The 20,000-nt window shown below is 42.5% G+C and overlaps 1 protein-coding gene across 2 annotated transcripts in view; it reads left to right on the plus strand.

Annotated features, from left to right (window-relative positions):
- Positions 1 to 8,893: 8,893 nt before the first annotated feature.
- MAPKAP1 (mitogen-activated protein kinase associated protein 1) overlaps positions 8,894 to 20,000 on the plus strand; it is a 73,556-nt gene continuing 62,449 nt past the window's right edge. Inside the window, exons 1-3 of one of the 2 annotated variants that reach the window (XM_008642127.2) lie at positions 8,894 to 9,235; positions 12,421 to 12,510; positions 15,564 to 15,712. In XM_008642127.2, the coding sequence (XP_008640349.1) occupies positions 8,977 to 9,235; positions 12,421 to 12,510; positions 15,564 to 15,712 (498 nt within the window). In that variant the 5' untranslated portion in view covers positions 8,894 to 8,976. The remainder of the gene's footprint in view (positions 9,236 to 12,420; positions 12,511 to 15,563; positions 15,713 to 20,000) is intronic. The other variant, XM_008642128.2, reaches the window with a different exon arrangement.

Consider the following 20,000-nt stretch of genomic DNA (forward strand, 5'->3'; position numbering starts at 1 on the left):
CGCGGCCCCGGTTGCCCCTGCCGGCCGCAGGCAGGCTGTGCCCGCCCGGCGGTGCCTTCAGCAGGGTCACACCCAAATGCCTTGCTGCATGGGGCTCTCGTTTCTGCACCTGCTTGCCGGTGCCACCGGAACTGTGAACACCACAGGAGCAGTGGGGGAGCGGGAAAGGTGTCCAGGAGGCACAGCAGTGAGTTGATTTCCGTGCTAGTGGAAGTTTGGTGATTGACTAAACAGAGATGCCAGAGCCAAGCTTGGGTATCCTGAGTGTGTTCTACATGATTTTAGGTGTCGGGGGATTATCAGGTTGATGCAAGACTAGGAATTAGACTCTCTCCGTTACTTTTCCAAATTCAGAACAGCTCCATTCACTGACACTTTTTTGGGTTAGATTAAAAATAAATTGAGATCAGCAGGTACGTATAGACTTGTACAGAAATAACTGAAGCAGGGAGAACCAATTTAGTACATTTCTTTATCAGTCGTGTTTCAGGTCTCTGTTGTAACACCCTTCTCTCATCTGTTGGTTAAATTTTCACCCAGTTACAACAAGTAACAAATTAAAATAACAAATAACAAATGTTAAAATAACAAGTAACAGCTACATTCTTGTTGTGCATTTCCTTTGGATCAATGAAGGCCTCAGCAGGTGAAGCAGCCTGGCACGGCGGTCTGTGTTACGTGTTCTGTAGCACAAATTTTCCCAACCGTTTGAAGTTGTGAGCATGAAAAGCACACACCTGTATGGAAAGGTCAGTTATGGCACACATGGGACAGCAAATGAACAGTATACTGGTCACATTTCCATGTAGGAGCAGCCCATCTCCCATGTGGCTGCTCTTTTTGGAGATAACACAATCACTGAGGTTGGAAAAAACCTCTGAGACCATCAAGTCCAACCTCTGACCCACCACCACCTTGGCAACCAGACCAGAGCACTGAGTGCCACATCCAGTCATTCCTTGAACACCTCAGGGTTGGTTATTCCACCACCTCCCTGGGCAGCCCCTTCCAATGCCTGACAACCCTCTCTGTGAAGAAATACCTTTTGATATCCAAAATTCCTTCTGATGTCCAGGGGCAAATGACACTGGCTGAGAAACAGGGGTAGAGCTCAGGCTTCATTTCTTCCTGTTCAGGTGCTGGAAGGGGCAGGTTTGAGCTGTGGGGCGCAGGGGTGTGGGAGCAGAGCCCTGGTGGCGCCCAGAGGGCCCTGGCGGGGGTGGCGGTGCTGCCGCGGTGTTGGTGACCGTGGTGCTGCCCCGTGCCTGGGACCTGCTGTGCCCCTGGGGCTGCCTCATGTGTTGTAGCAGCAGTTCTCGAGAGCTTTTCTGTTAGTGCCTCTGACACAGACCCCAAGCTGTGTTTTAATATTAACTCTGTGTGCGTGTGTGTGTGAGCTGAGGAGCTCCATCAAACTGTGATGCCTTGTTGTTCGCTGTCTGTCAGCTCCGTTCGTATCCAAGACAGCACAAGGGCAATCCCTACTTTGTTTCCTTATTGCCTGAGAAGTGTTGTATCTAAATCCATTATTCTGAAAGCAAAACAAAGCTCCTTGAATATGTTTTGTGTGCTCTTGAAAGAGACAGACCCAAAATTAAAAGCCAGAGGAACAGGGGATTCATCTTTTGTTGAAGAAATGTGAATCTGTCCAGTTCCATTTGACATAAAGTCCCAAAGGGGCTGAAGGTCTCGGGCGTTTTTAAGTAGGTCTGATCTTCATGAGCGTTTCTTAAGTCAGAAGCAGCTTGCATGCTGCTATATTATAAAAAATGAGATTATGATAATCTTTTTAATGCAATAAAAATATTTTCATGCACTCAAAAGTGGAATGGCAACAACTTAAAGAAACTGACAAAGACAAAAGTGTTTGTTTTGACAGATGCTGCTGTTTAAGGCACAAACCCCTGCCTGACACAGCACTGTCAGACCACCCTTTGTGGTGCTGGTGCAGAGCTGTGCAGCGGCTGTGCTGAGGGCCCTGGGCTGGCTGGACCTACAGCATGTCCCCAGGCTCTGTCCTGGGTCCAGGCAAGGCAGCTTCTGTGAGCCCAGAGACCTATGTGTATGTAAAACCCAAACAGAGTAGCATCTCTCAGCAGCAAACAGGTAAAAAGGTAAAATGATGAAGCTTTCCGCTTTGTTCAGTTTTTTTAAGATTGAAACTTGTTTAGGTATTTATAAAATTTACTAGGTTTTTTAGGCTCTTGAGTATCACACTGTTAATTGCAAAAATAGAAGTTCTAGTCTAATATTTGAGTAGTCCCAGCCTGTGCTTTCATTCTCCTGTCTACAACAAGATATTTTATTTATCACAGAATCCCAGAGTGGTTTGAGCTGGAAGGGAGCTCAAAGCCCATCTCATTCCACCTCCCTGCCATGGCCGGGGCACCCCCCCCCATCTCACGTCGTTCGCAGCCTGGCCTTGGACACTTCCAGGGATCCAGGGGCAGCCACAGCTGCTCTGGGCACCCTGTGCCAGGGCCTGCCCACCCTCACAAGGAAGAATTTCTTCCCAATATCCCATCTATCCCTGCCCCCAGACCCTTGTATATAGTGTCTCTCCATCTTTCCTGTAGACTCCCTTCAGATGCTGGAAGGCTGCATTTAGGTCACTCCTGGGCCTTCTCTTCTCCAGGCTGAACAATCCCAATTCTCTCAGCCCTTCCTCATAGCAGAGGTGCTCCATCCCTCTAATCATCTTCGTGGCCTCTTCCGGACCTGCTCCAACAGGCTGATGTCCTTTAGGAATGTTCAAGCTCAGCAAATTGTCTGTAAAGCAATCTAGGCATATGAGTGACAAAAAATACTCCATATAAAAGCACCTTTGTTGAAAGTGTTCCTTCCCAGCTTTCTGTGCAAAAGTCCCATCAGCTTCACCCTCTTCTGGACTGGGACTGCTGTTCCCCTGGAAAAGAGTGTTCAGCGGGAATAAAAGTAAAATGAATGTTATAATATGTTATTTACAAGGCACTCTGGTTTTGTTTTGTTATTTTAAAGCCAATGGCAGCTAAGCCTCAAAAATAAACTCAAATACTCAGATATTTTTTCTGGATTGTAATTCTCCCGCACGCGTGCTGTGAAATTGGGTCATGGGGGTTCCGGGGTTGTGGGTCATCCCAGTGTGACACTGCAGCTGTGGTGTGTGTCAGGGAATGCCTGCAGACAGCATGAAAAACCAAGCTTAATCAGAGACATTAAAAATTAAGCAAAGTGTTTGCACATATTTAGACGAGGCAAAGCCCAGGCAAGGCGCCGCGTCTCGGAGCGGCCTCGATCCCAGCATTCAGCACAATATCTGAATGAAAAATGACAACACTTTGTCATCTGTTCAAATTGATATTGCACTCTCGGCAGTGACAGCTGAAAAGGCCCACAGGTGCCATATAAAGAGGTGACCATGTTGTCATATTTCATTTAGGCATCCCTCTGCAAAGCCATAATTACCTAATTAGGTTGTTAATTAGGAGATTAGCATTTCACTATATTGATAGAATGCTCTTTGCAGGCACGAGTCTAGATACAGATTTGTCTGCCCTAATTTATAATCTCTACATTTTTTATACTTATTTATTTGCTTAAAATCTTGATGCAAAATTTCTCAGGTTAGCAGAGAACCAACTTGTCTGCAATTAAACAAAGGTTTGACAAGATCAGGAAAGAGAAGAGTGAATACTTCCCAAACATACCCCAATATTTTCACCCCCCTCTAAGCTCAGTAATTAAAATATCAGAATTGGTGTAATTTGCATCCTGATTAGTATGACAACAGAAGTATAGCCAAATTCCAAGGAATTCAGAAATACAGAGCTAATGCCAGATTGATTTACAGGTCTGGAAATGAACAAATAATTTGTTGGAAGTTGTGTGTAATGTAGTGTTTGCTCATCATAACTTCCCAATTCCAGTCTCTCTTGTGAGAGAGCCTCTTTATATGACTGTAAATGATTATTTCCTTTTTAATGATAGGACCAGAGTGTGAGTGACAGCTTCTGCAGATAAGTATTCACTCTTAAATGCACTTGAGCTTTTGCTGAAACATAAACTTGAATGTTCATATATTGCAGTTCACTTCCCTTTATCCTGCCTGCCCAGGACCTGTCTGTGTTTGAGGGGGTTGATTATTTGTGCTGCTGCAAATGCAGATAACCAGAACCATTTCTTGTGCAATTGCAGACAGAAGTTGACTGGGAAATTATTTCATATAACCTGAATCATAAATTTTGAAGTATGTTCGTGCCGTCCTGTTCCTGCTTATATGACGTTGGGGGAAAAAAATCAATTTTTAATTCTAATCTGCCTATCTTTTTCATTAGTTTTTAAAGATCACTTTAAAGAGCTACAGTCAAGGAGGTGTTTGAGTACAGAGACTATGGAAGCCCTTGAATGATAACATGACCTGCAATGGTATATAATTTTTTCCAGCTTGCTGTGTTTTGAGTTTGTTAGTAATTCTCTTGGATCCAAGTTGTACCTTCCATAAGTTGTGTCTTTGGAAAATTTTTGTTAACTTTGAATAGGGCTTTAATTGTTTATTACTTCCTTAAGGAGGATAATAAATTTAAACACTTTAAAAAAATAAAACCAACAAGCTACAGCTTTGCAGAACAGAAGGAAGGAAGGTTTTTTTCTCCCTGCTTCTCACTTCTTACTTCTATAATTTAGAGAGGAAGATACATTGCAGGAATTGGCTTGTGAGTTTTGTAGAGAATTTGGAACTGCTTTTAGCCCTTTGAACTGGAGGACTCTTCATTCCATTAAAATTGGTGGAACTTCAGAGTTGTTGCTCTTTCCTGCAGCAGAACATTTTTAGTTGCTGACAGCTTTCTCTGATTTTATTGTTTCTTGTAGCTTATTTAGAGGTCTGTGTATTTCAAAGCATGAAAGGCAAAAATACCAACCCTTCATGTGAGGAAAATATCTCCTGTAAGATGCCATGGAAATGTGGCACTGGCTTGCCAGTTTGGGGACAGTGCCCTTCAGTCACAGATGTGCTGGTGGCACCACAGGGCATTTGGTGGAGCTGGGAGGTTCTGACCTGGAGTCTGTGAACTTACAGGGACAGGTACAGGGTGTGAAGGTGCTTGTTGGCACTGGTGTCCCTTTGCCAAGCAAAATCCGTAGTTCTGCTGGAAAGCGTGCCAGGAGCCTGCAGAAGGGAGCAGAGTGGGGCCCTGCCCCGCTGCTGGCAGGTGTGGAGGTGAGACACGGCTGCCCCAGCTCTCGTGCTGGCGTGGAGGTGTGACAGTGACGAGCCACCTTGTGCTGGGCAGTGAGAGCGAGGGATTTTGTCAAATTCAACTGCGTATATTTAAAAAAAACCAGAAAATCCAATCCAAAATAACTGTGTTTTCCCCAAAGTAAGGAAAGCTGCGCTCGGCATTTTTCACGCTCAAGGTCAAACGTTTCCTCTGAAAACAGCAGTCAGCAGGGGCTGACACATGGTTGCAGTCCCACCAGTCAGTGGGTCCAGCACGGGAGCGTGGTTCCAGCTGAGCCTGCTGCCGTCTGCGCTGGCACGTGGTGGGCAACGGGATGGATGGGAGGGATGGCAGTCATGAGGTTTAGCTTGTCCTTTCCCCTAATCTCACACTTGCTTTGATATCTCGTTGTCACCTCATGTAGGTTAACATGCAGATACGATACTCTGTGTGGGGTGTTTGGTGGGGAAAGAGGAAAGCGAGACAATCTTTATTTAAATAATTGCAGTACATCAAGCAAGCAGGAGGGTCACAAGAACAGTTAACATGTTGTGATGATGAAGATGCCTCCCGAAATTCAGCTGTGTTCAGCTGTGTGTTTAAGGTACAGCCTGTATAGCTGCAGATCCTTTTCCAAGACCTTTGTGTCACCTCCTGGGAGCGGAATCGTTTGTTAGCGCGCTCTGCATTCCTCATTGTGTGCCGGGTTATGAATGAGGCTGATCTGCATAAAGCCCTGCTTCCCTCGCTGGGAGAGTCTATCGATGCCATAAATATAGCCGTGGGGTACTGGAAGAGGAATACTGCTGATAAAAATAGTAGACTGAGATGCAGCTGTCTGATTCTGCCACAAAGTTCCTGTGAATCCTGGCGAGACGTTCAGCCTCTTGATGGTGCAATTTGACATCTTTGGGGATGTTCTGTAACTGCACAAGGCTAATGGGGGGCTGTGCTCTCCAGGGGCCTCAGGGCATGGCAGAATCACAGTGATGGGGCCAAGGAGAAGGGGAGAGGGAGCATTCATTCCGGGGGTGTTGATCAGGCAATGTGCAGAAAGTTAGATAGGTGAATCATAAAGATCAGGAAGAAAGTGAAGGTCTCTCTCCACGTGTGTGATGAATCACAGGTGTTTGCCAATCAGTAATTGCTGTCCACCTGTGTGATGAATCACAGGTGTTTGCCAATCAGTACAGCATTGAAACTCCAGCCTGTGTATCCCGTTGTACAGAAATACCAAACTCTAAAATTGTGGAGATTTTACATCGCTCTCTTTGGTTTTAGTGTTTGCACAGAGTATGTTTGACATAGCTGTCTGCATGTGGTTTATTCAATCGTAGAATATTATTTGTATATGCAAGTATTAGAAGAACAGTTACTTTTTGTTTACAGTTAAAGAATGTATAAGAAGCCGATGCTCAGAAAGTCCCTGAATTCGTTAAATTCAGCTCCCCCATGAGGATGTGGTGATGCTGTGTGGGTGTAGGAGTGCAGAAGGGGTGTGCTGGCAGATCTCAGCAGATCTAGAAATTGATTTTGGATCTGTGATTTTGCTGGAACCTTCAAGGTGTTTGTGTAAAGGTTTGCAAAACTGAGCTTCGTTTCTCTTGAGTTCTTTTCTCTCACTGGAAGTCACTGTTCCTCAGAGCAGGTCTGTGCCCTGCTTTGCCTTTATCAAAGGGAGGAACTGGTTAGAATTCTGTAGGCTACAACTACTAAATATGGCATCAAAACCTGAATTTGGGGGTCTGAACTTTTTTTTTTTTTAAGGATATTAATTGTTCAGAGAGTTTCCAGTTAGTATTAATGTATTGATAAATTAGTTTTAATGTATCTTTTTGAAAATTCTGAAGAAGAGGAAGTAAAAATATGTTCGTGTTAAACTTGTAGAATTTCCAGCACTTTCTCACCGTTCAGGTTTATGGGAAAAGCAGTTGCACATGTACAGTTGGGAAGAAGCTCGGCTGATTTAGCACACGAATGTTAATGGCAGGAAGTCGGGGTGCAGAGTATAAAGGTAAAACTCTCGCATCTGCTGTTACATGTTGTTAACTCCCTCAGCAGACATTAAATCATTTCAAGTACAATAATAGTGTGGGAGGTAAATTAACTAACCATTAACAATCTTATAAATACACAATTAACATGCCAACATTTATATGACACATTGATGGGGCAGCAGTAATTTTTGATGGGGAGTTTGCAGACCTTTTCGACGCCTGAGGCTGTTGCTTATTGAAACAAGTTTGCAGGTAAAGGTGGCCTTTCCTAATCAGTGAGTAGAAATAATTCAATTTAAAGAACATTCTCAACACATGTTTTGCAATGTCCATAAACTGTACTTGGTTGTGTCAGTGTTATCCCAGCCACACGATGCTGGTCACACTGGTCAAAGCCCCAGACACACTGATGGCTGCCCTCGGGTGGGACATTTGCCTTGTGGCCTCTCCCTTGGAGGATGGCGAGAACCCCCTCAGGAGCAGCCCTACTTACTTTGATGAGAAGAGTGAGAAAATTAAACCGGAGTGTGGAGTTGCCGTGCTGCCGAGGCTGGCAGGAGCCTCTGGAAATCCCATCCAAACTCACACTCACACGCGCAGCTCTGTAGCCGGGTTAAAGTGTTTTTCTCTGATTGAAAAGCAGTGAGGATTTCGAACTTCTGGAATTTACATCTAGTCTTGCCCTATGTGTGAGCTCAGTCCGAGCCCCCTCAGGTGGAGGTGTCCCCGTGGCTCCAGCCGCTGCTCACTGATGGACTCGCTGCGTCAACAGGAATTTTTTTTTTTTTTCTTTTTAGGTTGTATTCAGCAGGTCATTTTTTGATCCAGCTCACCCCACAGCTCCACTGCCAGCTTTGGGAGGTGGTGGAATTCCTGGAGCAGGGCATGGAGTTGCCCCTTTCAGTGTCAGCCCAGGCTTGAATTAGATTGACATAAATACAAATCCACAGCTACAGAAAAATCAGATAACAACATGACCGTGGTTTGGGTTTTGTGGTTTGGGGTTTTTTCCTTTTCCTTTTTGCCCTCTACTTTGTTTCAAAAGGCCACTTGAGTGCTCTGAATGAAATATCTTAGGTAAGTGGCAATTACTGTTCTTAAAGTGCTTTAGAGCTCAGGCATGTGGTATTTGGTCACAGAGCTTTCTGTGTTACAGCAGTTGCCCTGTGTGAAGCACCATGCAGCAGCAGATGTTCAATATTCTGCCCTGAGACACTAATCTCTTCATGTTTCAAGTTTTTCCTGGAAATACAAAACCTGAAGAGGGTCTGTAATAAGGTAGTCAAGGAGTTGGTGTGTAGATGCAGAAGCAAAACAGTAACACAGTTATGATGGGTGAGAAGAAATCCAAAACCCTGTCAGTTCTGTAAATGGGTTAGTTGGAATAGGCAGATGTTTCTGGTCTGTATTCTCTTGCCATCCTCCTATGTGCAGCACTGTGGAGTATTTTGCCTTCCAGCAACCATGTGTTGTAGAGTACTGGGACCTGTTCGTAGGTATCTGTTGTGTTCTGTTGTCCTGGGACTCAGGTTTCAAGCTGTCCTCCAAACCCACTGTTCCTTAAATGGACTCAGCAACCAGTGTAGCTTAAATAAACTGGAGCAGAGCTAAACAGTTTGCCCTAAGTCAGTCTGGGTTTGTGCATCCCAAATAGTAACCTTCTGGAATGGGGGGTTTGAAGGGTTTTTTTCCTAAAATGTGTACATTTTTTCTAGGTACGTGTGCCCATGAAACAAGATGGAGAGAAGATAGTACAGTGAAGTGGTGGACTTGTGGACAGAATGGCTTTCCTGGACAACCCAACCATTATCCTTGCTCACATTCGGCAGTCGCACGTGACCAGTGATGACACAGGGATGTGTGAAATGGTCCTGATCGATCACGATGTTGACCTGGAGAAGTTTAATCCCTCGTCAGCATATGGGGATAATGGGTCAGAACCACAGGGAAGCAATGGGGAGACTCAGGGCTATGTATATTCCCAATCAGTCGATATTACCTCAAGCTGGGACTTTGGAATCAGAAGACGATCAAACACAGGTGCGTGGTGTTTGCAGCAGCTCTGGCCTTTTGTATTCCTCTTCCCTTAGTCTGGCTTGCATGGACAAACCAGAGCGTGACTGGCTTGGTGTCTGTCAACCTCTTTTGTAATGTTGAGGCCCTTTTATAGAAGGAGACGTAATGATTCAGTACTTTAGTGTGCTGTCAACCGAGCTTTAATTGCTGTTTTACCTATTCCTGTACAGAGGAACATTGAGGTAGTCAGTTTTATATATATAAAAAAATTCAAATTGTGAAGACATCAAATCTAAATCCAAAGTACATGAACAGTCTTTGATATCTCTATTGTTACTGTCTGGAGGGGTGTTAACTTTTGAACAGGATAGTTATTTTCTGAGAAAAAATCTGCCTAGTGAGGCATCAAATGTATTTGTTATAAAAGAGTGGAATGAAGTTTGATGTGAGCCAGCAAAGGGAATGATTTGTCTGTATTTTGTCTCCTGAAGTTTTATTTCTGAGAAAAACCTTGAGCTGGGGTTTAAGCTACCAAATTAGAAAGTTTAAGGGTGAACACCTTTGCAAAATGCACTCATTTTGTCGTGACTGGCAGAAAGCTCTCCCACGTGGTGTTTCATACGAGGGATATCCAGACTTCTGCTTAGACCTGAGGAATATTAAGAACAGGAATTCTGTGAGCTGAAATATCGACGAGAGGGTTGGTGTGCGGTGGTCAGTTCTAACCTCTTTTTTCTGTTCCTGTATATTTTTTTTTAAAATTATTTCTGCAGGTATTATAACACCACCTAGAGCCCAGAAAGCACCTCTGTGCTCTGCTTCACCAGGAAAACGTGTGTGGTGTTGGAGATTCTGAAATGCCTTTTACAAGTAGGAAGTTGTGAAAAGTTCCAGAAAAGGCAGGGTGCTGATCTCCTGTACTGGAGAGTGAGGTTTGGAAATCACAGATTATAGCCCAACCTGCCAGGAAGGCGTGGTGGGAATCCAGGGTGCCAGGCTGTCCTGGGGCTGGGTGAGTTCAGGGCATGGTGTAGCTCATGAGGAAGGAGAGGCAAAGTTTGAAGATTTATAGAATTGCTCCAGAAAATAATTCTGAAGGATCATTTCACCAAGGGAGCAGACTGATAGGATAATCTCCATTTGAGTTATGGATTGAAGCCATTTCGGGTGCCAGCTGGGGGCATGTTCTAAAGTCAGGGTTGGGACCCCGAGGGAGCTGATTTTCTGCCTCAGCTCTGGCATGTCAGGTGGAGAGGTCAGTGCCAGGTGATAGGTGTGGGTGAGCAGCAAAGTCCCCAGGCCCAGGAACAAAGGCTCAGCTCGTTGCTGACAGTTCATGAAACCACAACTGCGTTTGGACAGTGACATTTTTCACACCGAGAGCTTTCACTGGCTGCATGTGAGAGTGAGCCTTGAATAATTCACATTTCTAATAGGTGCTGATCATTCCATCTGATTTGGCGCTGCTGTAGCACAGTCCCACAGTGAAATGGTCATTTGGGATCAGCTGTAGGTGGAAGAACAGGATGGAGTCAGTGGAGGTGGTGACTGTGCTCTCGTACGTTGTTTTGACAAGGGGTGGAAATATCAGACAGGATAAAAACATGCATTATTCTTGTTTCTAGTTTTGTTTTGACAAGGGGTGGAAATATCAGGATAAAAACATGCATTATTCTTGTTTCTAGTCTACAGTTTTTCCTTTATCCTTTGTTTACCTGTTAATCTAACAGATCTTTTATGATGGCTCTTTTGGGCAGAAAGGGTTTTGGAAGGTAATTTTGGGTTCAAGTATGGGCAGTAACTAGTAAAAATGTGGAGCTTTTCTTTCAGAATAAAGTATCTATGCTACAACAGTGTTTTCCCAATATTTAAACTTATGAGGAGGGATACTTCTCTTACTTCATTAAGAGGAAGCTACCTAGAGGTATTCAGGTTCTAACGTCGTGTTGGCTTAAATGGGAGATACTTCTCAAAGTCCCCGTTTGTGCTTGTACCTTAAACTGCTTGTACCTTAAACTGTACCTTTAAGCTGCTTAAACTCAAAGGAGTATTTTTTTATCGGTTCCCTGGTTGACAGTTTTTATGGGGAAAAAAAAATTACTTCCTTGTCCACAATTCAGTTTGAAGACTTAAATGTAAAAGAGTAATAACATAAGGGATAGAAAGTATTTATTAACATTTTTTAATTGCTGAAAAGGCTCAGGGAAATTCAATTGTATCCAAAAATTGTCAGAGTAATTTAGCATTTTAGAATCTCTTCTACAAACCCATTTTAGTTAATGAATTATCTCAATACATCAAAATTGCTAATATATCCAGCAAATTGTTTCCTTCAGGGATCAGCACTGTTAGTTCTACTTCCCACTCTAATCTGCTTATTTTGAGTGGACACTTCATGACATCAGTGGTTTCTTGGGGTCATTGTCTTGGGTGGCTTCCATCAGGTATTTCCCCAAGGAAGTTCTTACTATTAACAAAAAAAGGCAATTTAAGTTGTTGTCTGGTACCCTGGGCTGCAAGTTTTTTGGTATAAGAACTATTTGGGGCTTTTTTTATCAACCATATTTTGAAGATGGAGTCAAAATATATGTAAAGAAATGTTATATTCATTTTAGGATTTGACTAATGTTGTGAAGATACAAATCATTTATTTTACTACCTATAAACTGTTTCAGCCTACTGAAGAAAAAGCTGTGCTAATTTATATCGCTTTGACATTTTATAATTTTCATGATTTTTAGATAAAGGATTTTATATTTAAAACTTTAATAGTCTAGTCTGAGTTCATTTATCTTTAATTTTTGAAACGGGTAGAGTAATTCATAACAGTAATTTTATTCCTGTAATGTAATATTCACTTCAGTTCATTTGTGCATTAAAATTCCTTTAAGACCGTTATTAATGATTTATATAATGAAATGTCATATTAATCACAGAAGTTTTCACATTTTATTATTCTCTTCCATGTTAATACTATCTTTATGATCTCTATTAATGTTTTATATCCTCTAATTTCAATTATAAATCAAGAACATTTTCATGTTTTTGTTGGTATTTGCTTTTCAGGGGTGCCACCTTTAAAATTTTATGACTTTTTCCCCTACATATGCAGTATAAAACATCTTTATTCATATAAAGGTAGTTAATTATGTCTTTGTTTATAGTAAACTTTCATTGACAAACTTATAGTTGTAATATTTCTTTTCAAGCTCAGAGACTAGAACGTCTGCGGAAAGAGAGACAAAATCAAATAAAATGCAAAAACGTTCAGTGGAAAGACAGAAATACTTCTTGCTCAGGTAAAAGAAAAGATCTTCTATTTTCCTACTGGCTTTATTCCTGCCTTTGATGGTTGCAGCATTTGCAGTTTGTCCTTTTCCCCTGAGCTTTCAAAGCGTAGAGGAAATGCCAATTCTTTGTGCTGTCCCGGGGGGTGCCAGCCGTGGCCACGGTGTTGATAAAGGCAGAGGAGAGGGAAAAGCATTGACACCCGGTTTGGCTCAGTGTGGTAGCCGCAGTGGCTGCTGTGGGCTCTGCACTCTGCGGCACCGCCGTGCTGTTGGTGTGTTCGTGGCCTCTGCTGGCCCGGTGAGGGCACCTGGGGAGGGCAAAGCTCTCGTGCCATCGTGGGAGCGTGGGGACGGGAGGTGGCTCTGCTCCAGGGCGGGGAACTGGCAGGGGTCTGCATTCAAAATGCGAGATCAGTGTCTCCATGGGACTTTCCAGCCATTTCCAGCAGCATTTGGCACGCTGGGTGCGATGGAGGATTTTGTGGAGTTTACTTGTGTAGACTATTTTTGTAGCTACTTTTTTAGATAAGGTGCAAATCTTAAGAAATAAAGAGTATATATGATCTACTTAAATGCGAGCAGAATAAATGCTGGCTTAGCTTATCTGGCCTTTCCTTGGTAAAACTATTATCACCGATTTCTCAAAAAAATATTCAATTCTATTTTTTAAAAATGATATAATTAAGTATTTGTGACTGGATGTTTTACATAGTTTAAATTGTAATATATGAAATTACAAATCTGTCTCAATTTTCCTATTTTTGGGCTCAAGCTAGTTTCTATTTCTGTTGTATTTGACACACATTCAAACCTTTGTATGGTCTGTCATGCCTACTTCTTTCAAAATTTGTGTATATCTTAATGAGGTCCCTCTGTAATCTCCCTTTTTTTGCCTAATTCCTCCTATCTCCGTGGCTGTCATTTGCACACATTTGCGGACCCCAGCACTCTAATATCTTTTTCAGAGGAGTGAACAAAGCTGCTCACAGGAGCGGCGCAGTCGCACTAATCCTTAATTCGGTGTTCAGCTGTGTTGGATACCCCTCTTAATGCATTCTGAAATGTTTTTGCCTTTCTCCTTCTGTAAGCGGTGTTGTAGGTTTTAAAGGTTAATCTACCATAACCTCCAACTCTTTGCTCAATATTTTAGAGCATCTGGCCAGTGATGATGCAAGTCTCTCTGCTGTCTCTCCTGCACACTGAACTGGCTCAGGCTCCGGGTTCCTGCGCAGCCTCTGCCGCTCCCGGGGCTCCACCACCACCTCTCCTTCCCTCATGTGCTGCCCTGCAGACAGACACCCAGCAGTCAGAGTTGTCCCCTCTGAGGAGTGTGCTGGGCTTGCAGGCAAATAGATCAGTCCCTGCCTGCTGCAGAATAGATTTAAATAAAAAAATAAGTAAGTTACATGAAAACTCCAGGCACTTGGGGTCTGTTGGCAGAGCTGATTTTCCTTCTCTGCTTAGCCACTGAGTTCTGCAGGTTTCTCCCTTTCTTGCATGAACGACAACACTGCAGCAAGGAGAAAGAGGAGCCCTTAAGGATATCCACTGTACCTTTCTCTTCATCACATGGGTGTATGAGGCTTTGTGTGTTTGGCTCCTTGAATTTGGGATTAGGGAGAAGTGTCTGTGAAAACAGCAACAAGTGGATTCCGAGGTCCTTTCCAAATGCCCAGGAATTATCAGTTAAAGGTAATACTCCAGCATAATGGTAGAGATTTTTTAAAAAACTAACAAACAGGTATAAGAGCTTGTTGAAAAACCAAAACAACATAATGGAGTTTAAGTGGCCACGTTAAAAGAGCTTAAATGAAGTTTTTTTGGTTAATTGCCGCCTCTCACAAGCCCGTTGGGGATCTCTCAGTGCCAGTATTTAGCACCTTTGCCAACTGCCTGAATTTTAAGGCAATCTGCTGATAAAAATAAATGGAGCTTTTGACCAGTTATCATTTGACAAGTTTTAATTTTACACTCTAAGCAATGAACCAACTCCCTGCAGATCAAGTGCCGGGTCATTCTGCCTTGGGAACAGTTCCATTTCCCTGGAGAAGCAAGATGGAAATCTGTGAGCTGTGAGGGAAATCCAAGTGCAGGAGTGCCAGGCTGGGCGAGCTGGGGTTGGTTCTCAGGCAGTGATTGATGGAGGTTGGGGGCTGTTGGTTCCTGGAGCAGATGTGGGAAACCTTGTCCAGATTCAGTCACAGTTCCCTGCAGATGAGACCCGTTGGTACTGATGTGCTGAAACACCCCGGGCTCTGTCCTGATTTCATTGTGGCCTTGTAACATAAGAAGTCCTATTTTTTTAGGGTTTTTTTAAAGTATGGCTGTAAATTTGAATTGTTGTTGGAAATTCAGCTGTGCACTTTCTTCACATAAAAAGGCTTTTATGAGCCTTCACAGACCACACAAAGAACTCCTGAACTTGGATCCCTTTTGTTTTTAGAAAGCTTTTTTGTTTTTATTGTTCAGACTGTTGATCTGGAGTGGTGGTTTCAGGTTTGACATTTTTATGGGGGGAGGCCATATCCGACCTACCATGAGTGAAATCTGCAGAAATGGTTCTTTTGGCTGAGGTGTGGTGCCAGGCTGGCTGCTGGCAGCAGGGTGTCCTTGCGGTGCAGTGCTGGGCAGCATGGTGCTGTCCTGAGATGTGGCACCGTGTCACGTGCTGCAGGCTGGGGGTGAAGTGTGCTGTTCATGTGTTAGCAGCTCTTTTCCTTACTGTCCCTGTTCATTTAGGAGAAGGTAGGCAAGCAGTAAGGCCAGGAATGTGTCATTCTCTTGATTTTTATCTTGACCTGAGTGGATCTTATACTGATCAGTTCTATTCTCTGTGTGGGAAAAATTCACCTTTTCCTCAGCTAAAACAGGAGCAGCATTCAAACTTCTTAAGGCTTTCATATCTTTGGGCTATGAAGGAGTGGTGGTAGATCCTGCCCAGCTGAAGCATTTGTTGGTTTATTTGATTTTGTGCTCCCTCCATGATGTTATCTCTCAGGGGTAAGCAGCAGCCTCTGTACATCTCCTCATACTATGCCTCTAATCTCTCTTCTGATCTGCAGCAGAGGAGCTGAGCTCACTGTTTGAAAAGAAGAATTTCAGAGTGAAATCCCCATGTTCTGGGAAGCAGTCCATCCTCTCTGTGCGACTGGAACAGTGTCCACTGCAGCTCAACAACCCCTTCAATGAGTACTCAAAATTCGACGGCAAGGTGAGTGACCAGGTGGTTTTGTCTCGTACCAGGCGTCCCCTGGCAGGGACAGGCCTGAGGCACTGCTCCTGTGCTCTGACTTGTGCAAGCTCCAGTTAGACTTTATAGTGGCCATCAGGTGTTGGCAGTGGTTATCTAGAAACAAGCAAATGTGATGGTTCCAGGTTCAGTAGAACCATTTCTCCTGTTTCCATTACAAAATTCTGGACTGAGAATTAGGCTTCTCTACCTTGCTGTTTCCTTCTCCAGCAGGTTAGCGAGGTGCACCTGTATTGTGACAGAGTCCTGGGACGTCTCTCTAGAGTTGATGATGAGACCCTTTGTATAAATGATGCATTATTTGGCATTTAAAAAAAAACAAGCTTGTTCTGTCTATCCACATCACAGCACTTGCTGAATATTCCATGATTCATGTCTTTATCCTCAGTGCTCTAGTGAGTGTGGGAGAAGTTGTGGTCTGTTTTGAGGGTAGAAAACTGAAGTATCAGTAGGTCAGTATCCGAGGCAAAAAGAAGCACTAATCAATGTATTTCTGCACAAGTGCTCATTTGTGTAACACAGGGAGGAGATTGGCTGCAAACCTGGCAGGTCATGGAGGTCAGGAGATGGATCTGATATTGCTCAGACTGGGGGATAAATATCTTCCCTGTACTCCATATTGTCAAATATTTTTCTCTGTCATCAACTCTAGAACTGAAAAATAAACATTGGTGTGATGGATCGTTGTCATATTGTTCCAAAACAAGTATAAATACTCCACAGATCTGTTTTCTACTGGATTTGTTTGTGGAATCTCCTGTGGGAGGATAGAGTTTGAGCTTCATTACCATTGTGATGGAAGAATTTCATATTCAGTTAGGTGTTCTTGAAGTGGAAAGTCAGATCCATAATTCCACTGACATTTCTAGGAGTATTTGGAATAGCTGTGAGATGGTAACCTTCAGACTTTGAAGTTCACGTGCAAAAGCTCCTCTATTGTGATTTTATATTTATTAGCATGTGGCAATTAGTGCTAACTCAGGTTTTCAAAACTCCTGGCTTCATTAATGAGCGACAGCAGCACTTTGATGCTGACAGCACCAAGAGGCCTTTTTTCCAAACTCCAGGTTTGCTGTGCTTGTGCCACGAAATTTCAGTTGGGCAAACATTTAAATGAGCTCTCATGTCATGTATAGGAGAAGTAAAAACTGAAGACCTCTTTATTAAGAGAGTTCTGTTGTAATTCATTCATGTTCAAGTCTTGTTTCTCAGACACTTGAGGAACTTCAGCATTTTTCCTTCCCTTTTTGACAATCCAAGCTAATCTTTACTATATTAATAGAAATTGTAGTTGTCTGTAATGAGCATCTTAATTTTCACATATTGAAGTCAGACACATTTAGCAGGTGTTTGGTCCACTGGAAAGAAGCTGCACTCTACATGTCAGTTTGAGAGGTTAAGGAAATACCTCAGTGTCACTCAGCTGGGGTTTGCAGGGTCTGGCACGAATTATCTCAGTTGTGATCTGCAAATCAAAATACCTTCTTTACAATCCAAAACAATTGAATGGGCATTTTGTTAGAGTATAATCTCACTGTATTAATTTTAACACCATTGTTTCTATTACTCTGGTAAGTGTATCAATAGTTTGCATATAAAGTTTATTCGCTATAGTTCTGTATGTATTATGTAGTTTAAATTCTTGGCTGACCATCTGAGATATAGAAGAAACATAGTCCAGTTGTGAGTTATTTTACTTCAGTTCTCATGTATTTTCAGTCAGTAACAAAACACCAAAACCATCGAGCTTTTAAAAATTATTTTTAATGAAATATCATATGTCTTGTATTTGTTTTTATTGATAATAGATGAGCAGTATTTCACAGAAATATAATTCTTTCAGGGAATAGTGCATGACTTATTTACATAATTAACAGAGCCGTGTATCTCTGGGGGAAATGGTACATAATTGGGGAGAGGCGGGGGGTGAGGAGGGGCTGGGGGCCTAATTAAACATGTCTTAAAAACACCCTACTTAATTATGTATTTACTCAGGGGGTCACAGTGGCTCTGAAATCTTTAAGGCGATAACCAGGCCTTTTTTTTATACGTATTTGAGTTTGGTAATGCAGATTTTAGGTTGTTCAGTAACACATTTTTTGGTGCATGGGCAAGGCAGGAGAGCTCAGTGTTCTCCATGTCCAGCTCTGTGCCCGTGTCTGTGCTGCTCATCCTGACTGGTTTCACCACTGACTCGGGTCCCTAACTGACCTGAAATCGAATAAATCCTCCTCAGGGTCCTCCTTCCCCAATAATCCCCCTTGGATGCATTGTTTTCAGCTTACCAGTTCAAATCAGAGCATGTCATGTGCTGTAGTACCAGCCCGGCCAATGTGGGCGATGCTTACGTCTTGCAGGTGTTTCCTGCCAGATTTAGTGTCTTTTTCATAACCACTTCTGTGATTTTATGAAATAGTAAAATTTTAAAGCACTCTAATTTCTTCCTGTCCTGATCACTGCATTAATTATCAAAACAGTAGAGAATATGGCTTGTGAGATACAACTACAATGGAGGCATTCTAAGCAGCTCAGGAATCCACACAACTTGCCCCACCACTCCCCAGGACAGATTCGTGGTTTTCTGTACATTGTACAACTTCAGCTCTTAACAAAAGCCACACATACAGTAACTGCTTTCAACTCTTTGTTCAAGTTTTTCCTTAAAATAGTTAAAGTAAACCTCAGCTCTGGCACTGTGTTCATGTTTTGTAAAGCACATGGGTTGTATGTCTTCATTAATAAATCCTGTATACTCTTTTTAAGAATTTTGTATTGAAAGAACCTTTAGTTTTTTATAATTCCTTCAGGTGTCACTGGAATAGAAAATTACTTGAAGGCTTAAGAAATCACTGGCCAAAATGATTTCTTTTGTCTGCATGCAAATTAAATTATCACCCATTTGATAAATAAATTCATGTGTATTTCTGTTTACAGGACTTGGAAAATCAAATGTTGACGGTTTATTGTTCCAGCTTGCTGAGTTTTAATAATGTTGGGGGAAAAAAGCCTCAGTGTAAGACAGAGCTGAAAGTCCTATCCAGGTACCACAGGTGGCACACAGGAGTGTGTGGTGATGGCTCATTTCAGTGGCTCAGCTGAGCTTCACAATGTTCAGGCAGGAAAGAGAGAGATCAAAAGAGATCTGCAGAAGAGATCAAAAATGTAAGGAAGGAATTGCTTGGCTCTAGAGTAAACTGGAGCTGTGAGGCCAAAAACCTTTCCCACAGGCAGACTAGATTTTCTCAAGATATTTTTATTTCTGCTGTCATGACTAGCTGCAAATGGAGTTAGAAGGAAGTTTAGCTTTTCTCATTTTACAGAGTTCTCTGGCGTTTGTTTGACTACTGGAGATAATTTAACTGAAAATTGGTCAGTGTAATTTTTGGCTGGACAAATGCTAAAAATCCTTTGGTGAGGAATGGTGCTTCTTTGTAGTGCCACAAGGTTTCTTGTGGCTTAATTTTGGTAATGGGTTAAAAAGCAACAATTTCTCATGTAGCAACTGTTTTAAAAATGATGCTGTAGCAAGCATGGGGGAAGGGATAATTCATGAGTGCTAATTGCTTGGCTGTTAATTTTCATAAGTGTTGATAGAAGCAGTTCCTTAAATTAAACTTTGTTTAAAATGTATCAGGGGAAATATTCCACAATGTCAGGCCCGAAGTGAAAATTAATATGAATGCTGTGGCAATTAACACGTACTGGTTAATAGCTTTTAGCAGCATTTTGGGATGATAGTCCTTAAATACATTTTTGCATGCTGCTCTTGTTTCAGTCTTGTTTGACTGTATGTCTGCATAATCACGAACAAATGTTTTCCACAATCCCCAGTATTAAATAGCTTTACTTAAAGAAAGTAGATAAAGAACTTAAGAAAGAAGCAATACTGCTTTAATTAAAATGGAAAATGTGTAAAATAATTAATCCAGGATTAAGATCTCTGTGTGGATAAGATGCATTTTTTTATTTCAGTGTTTTGCCCCTAAGCTGAGTGAAATGATCCTCATTTGAATCCAAAGTAAGTTTGCATAGGGGTTGTTTTTAAAGCATTTGCTTATTCTGCCAGTTGTAGTGGTTTACTTGCCACCTGCACTCTGCTACCTGAACCTGGGGAACTTGTGCTGGGACACCTCCTGCTGTGGTTGTGCTGGCTTTCACTGGTGCCTGCCCCTCCACCATGCCAGTGAGTGACCAGCACTGCCCTCACTGGCACTGGCCGGCCTGGCACCAGGGGAAAGAGATTAACATT

This window comes from Corvus brachyrhynchos, unplaced genomic scaffold (assembly GCF_000691975.1).
Source record: "Corvus brachyrhynchos isolate BGI_N302 unplaced genomic scaffold, ASM69197v1 scaffold59, whole genome shotgun sequence".
NCBI classification, from domain to species: Eukaryota; Metazoa; Chordata; class Aves; order Passeriformes; family Corvidae; genus Corvus; species Corvus brachyrhynchos.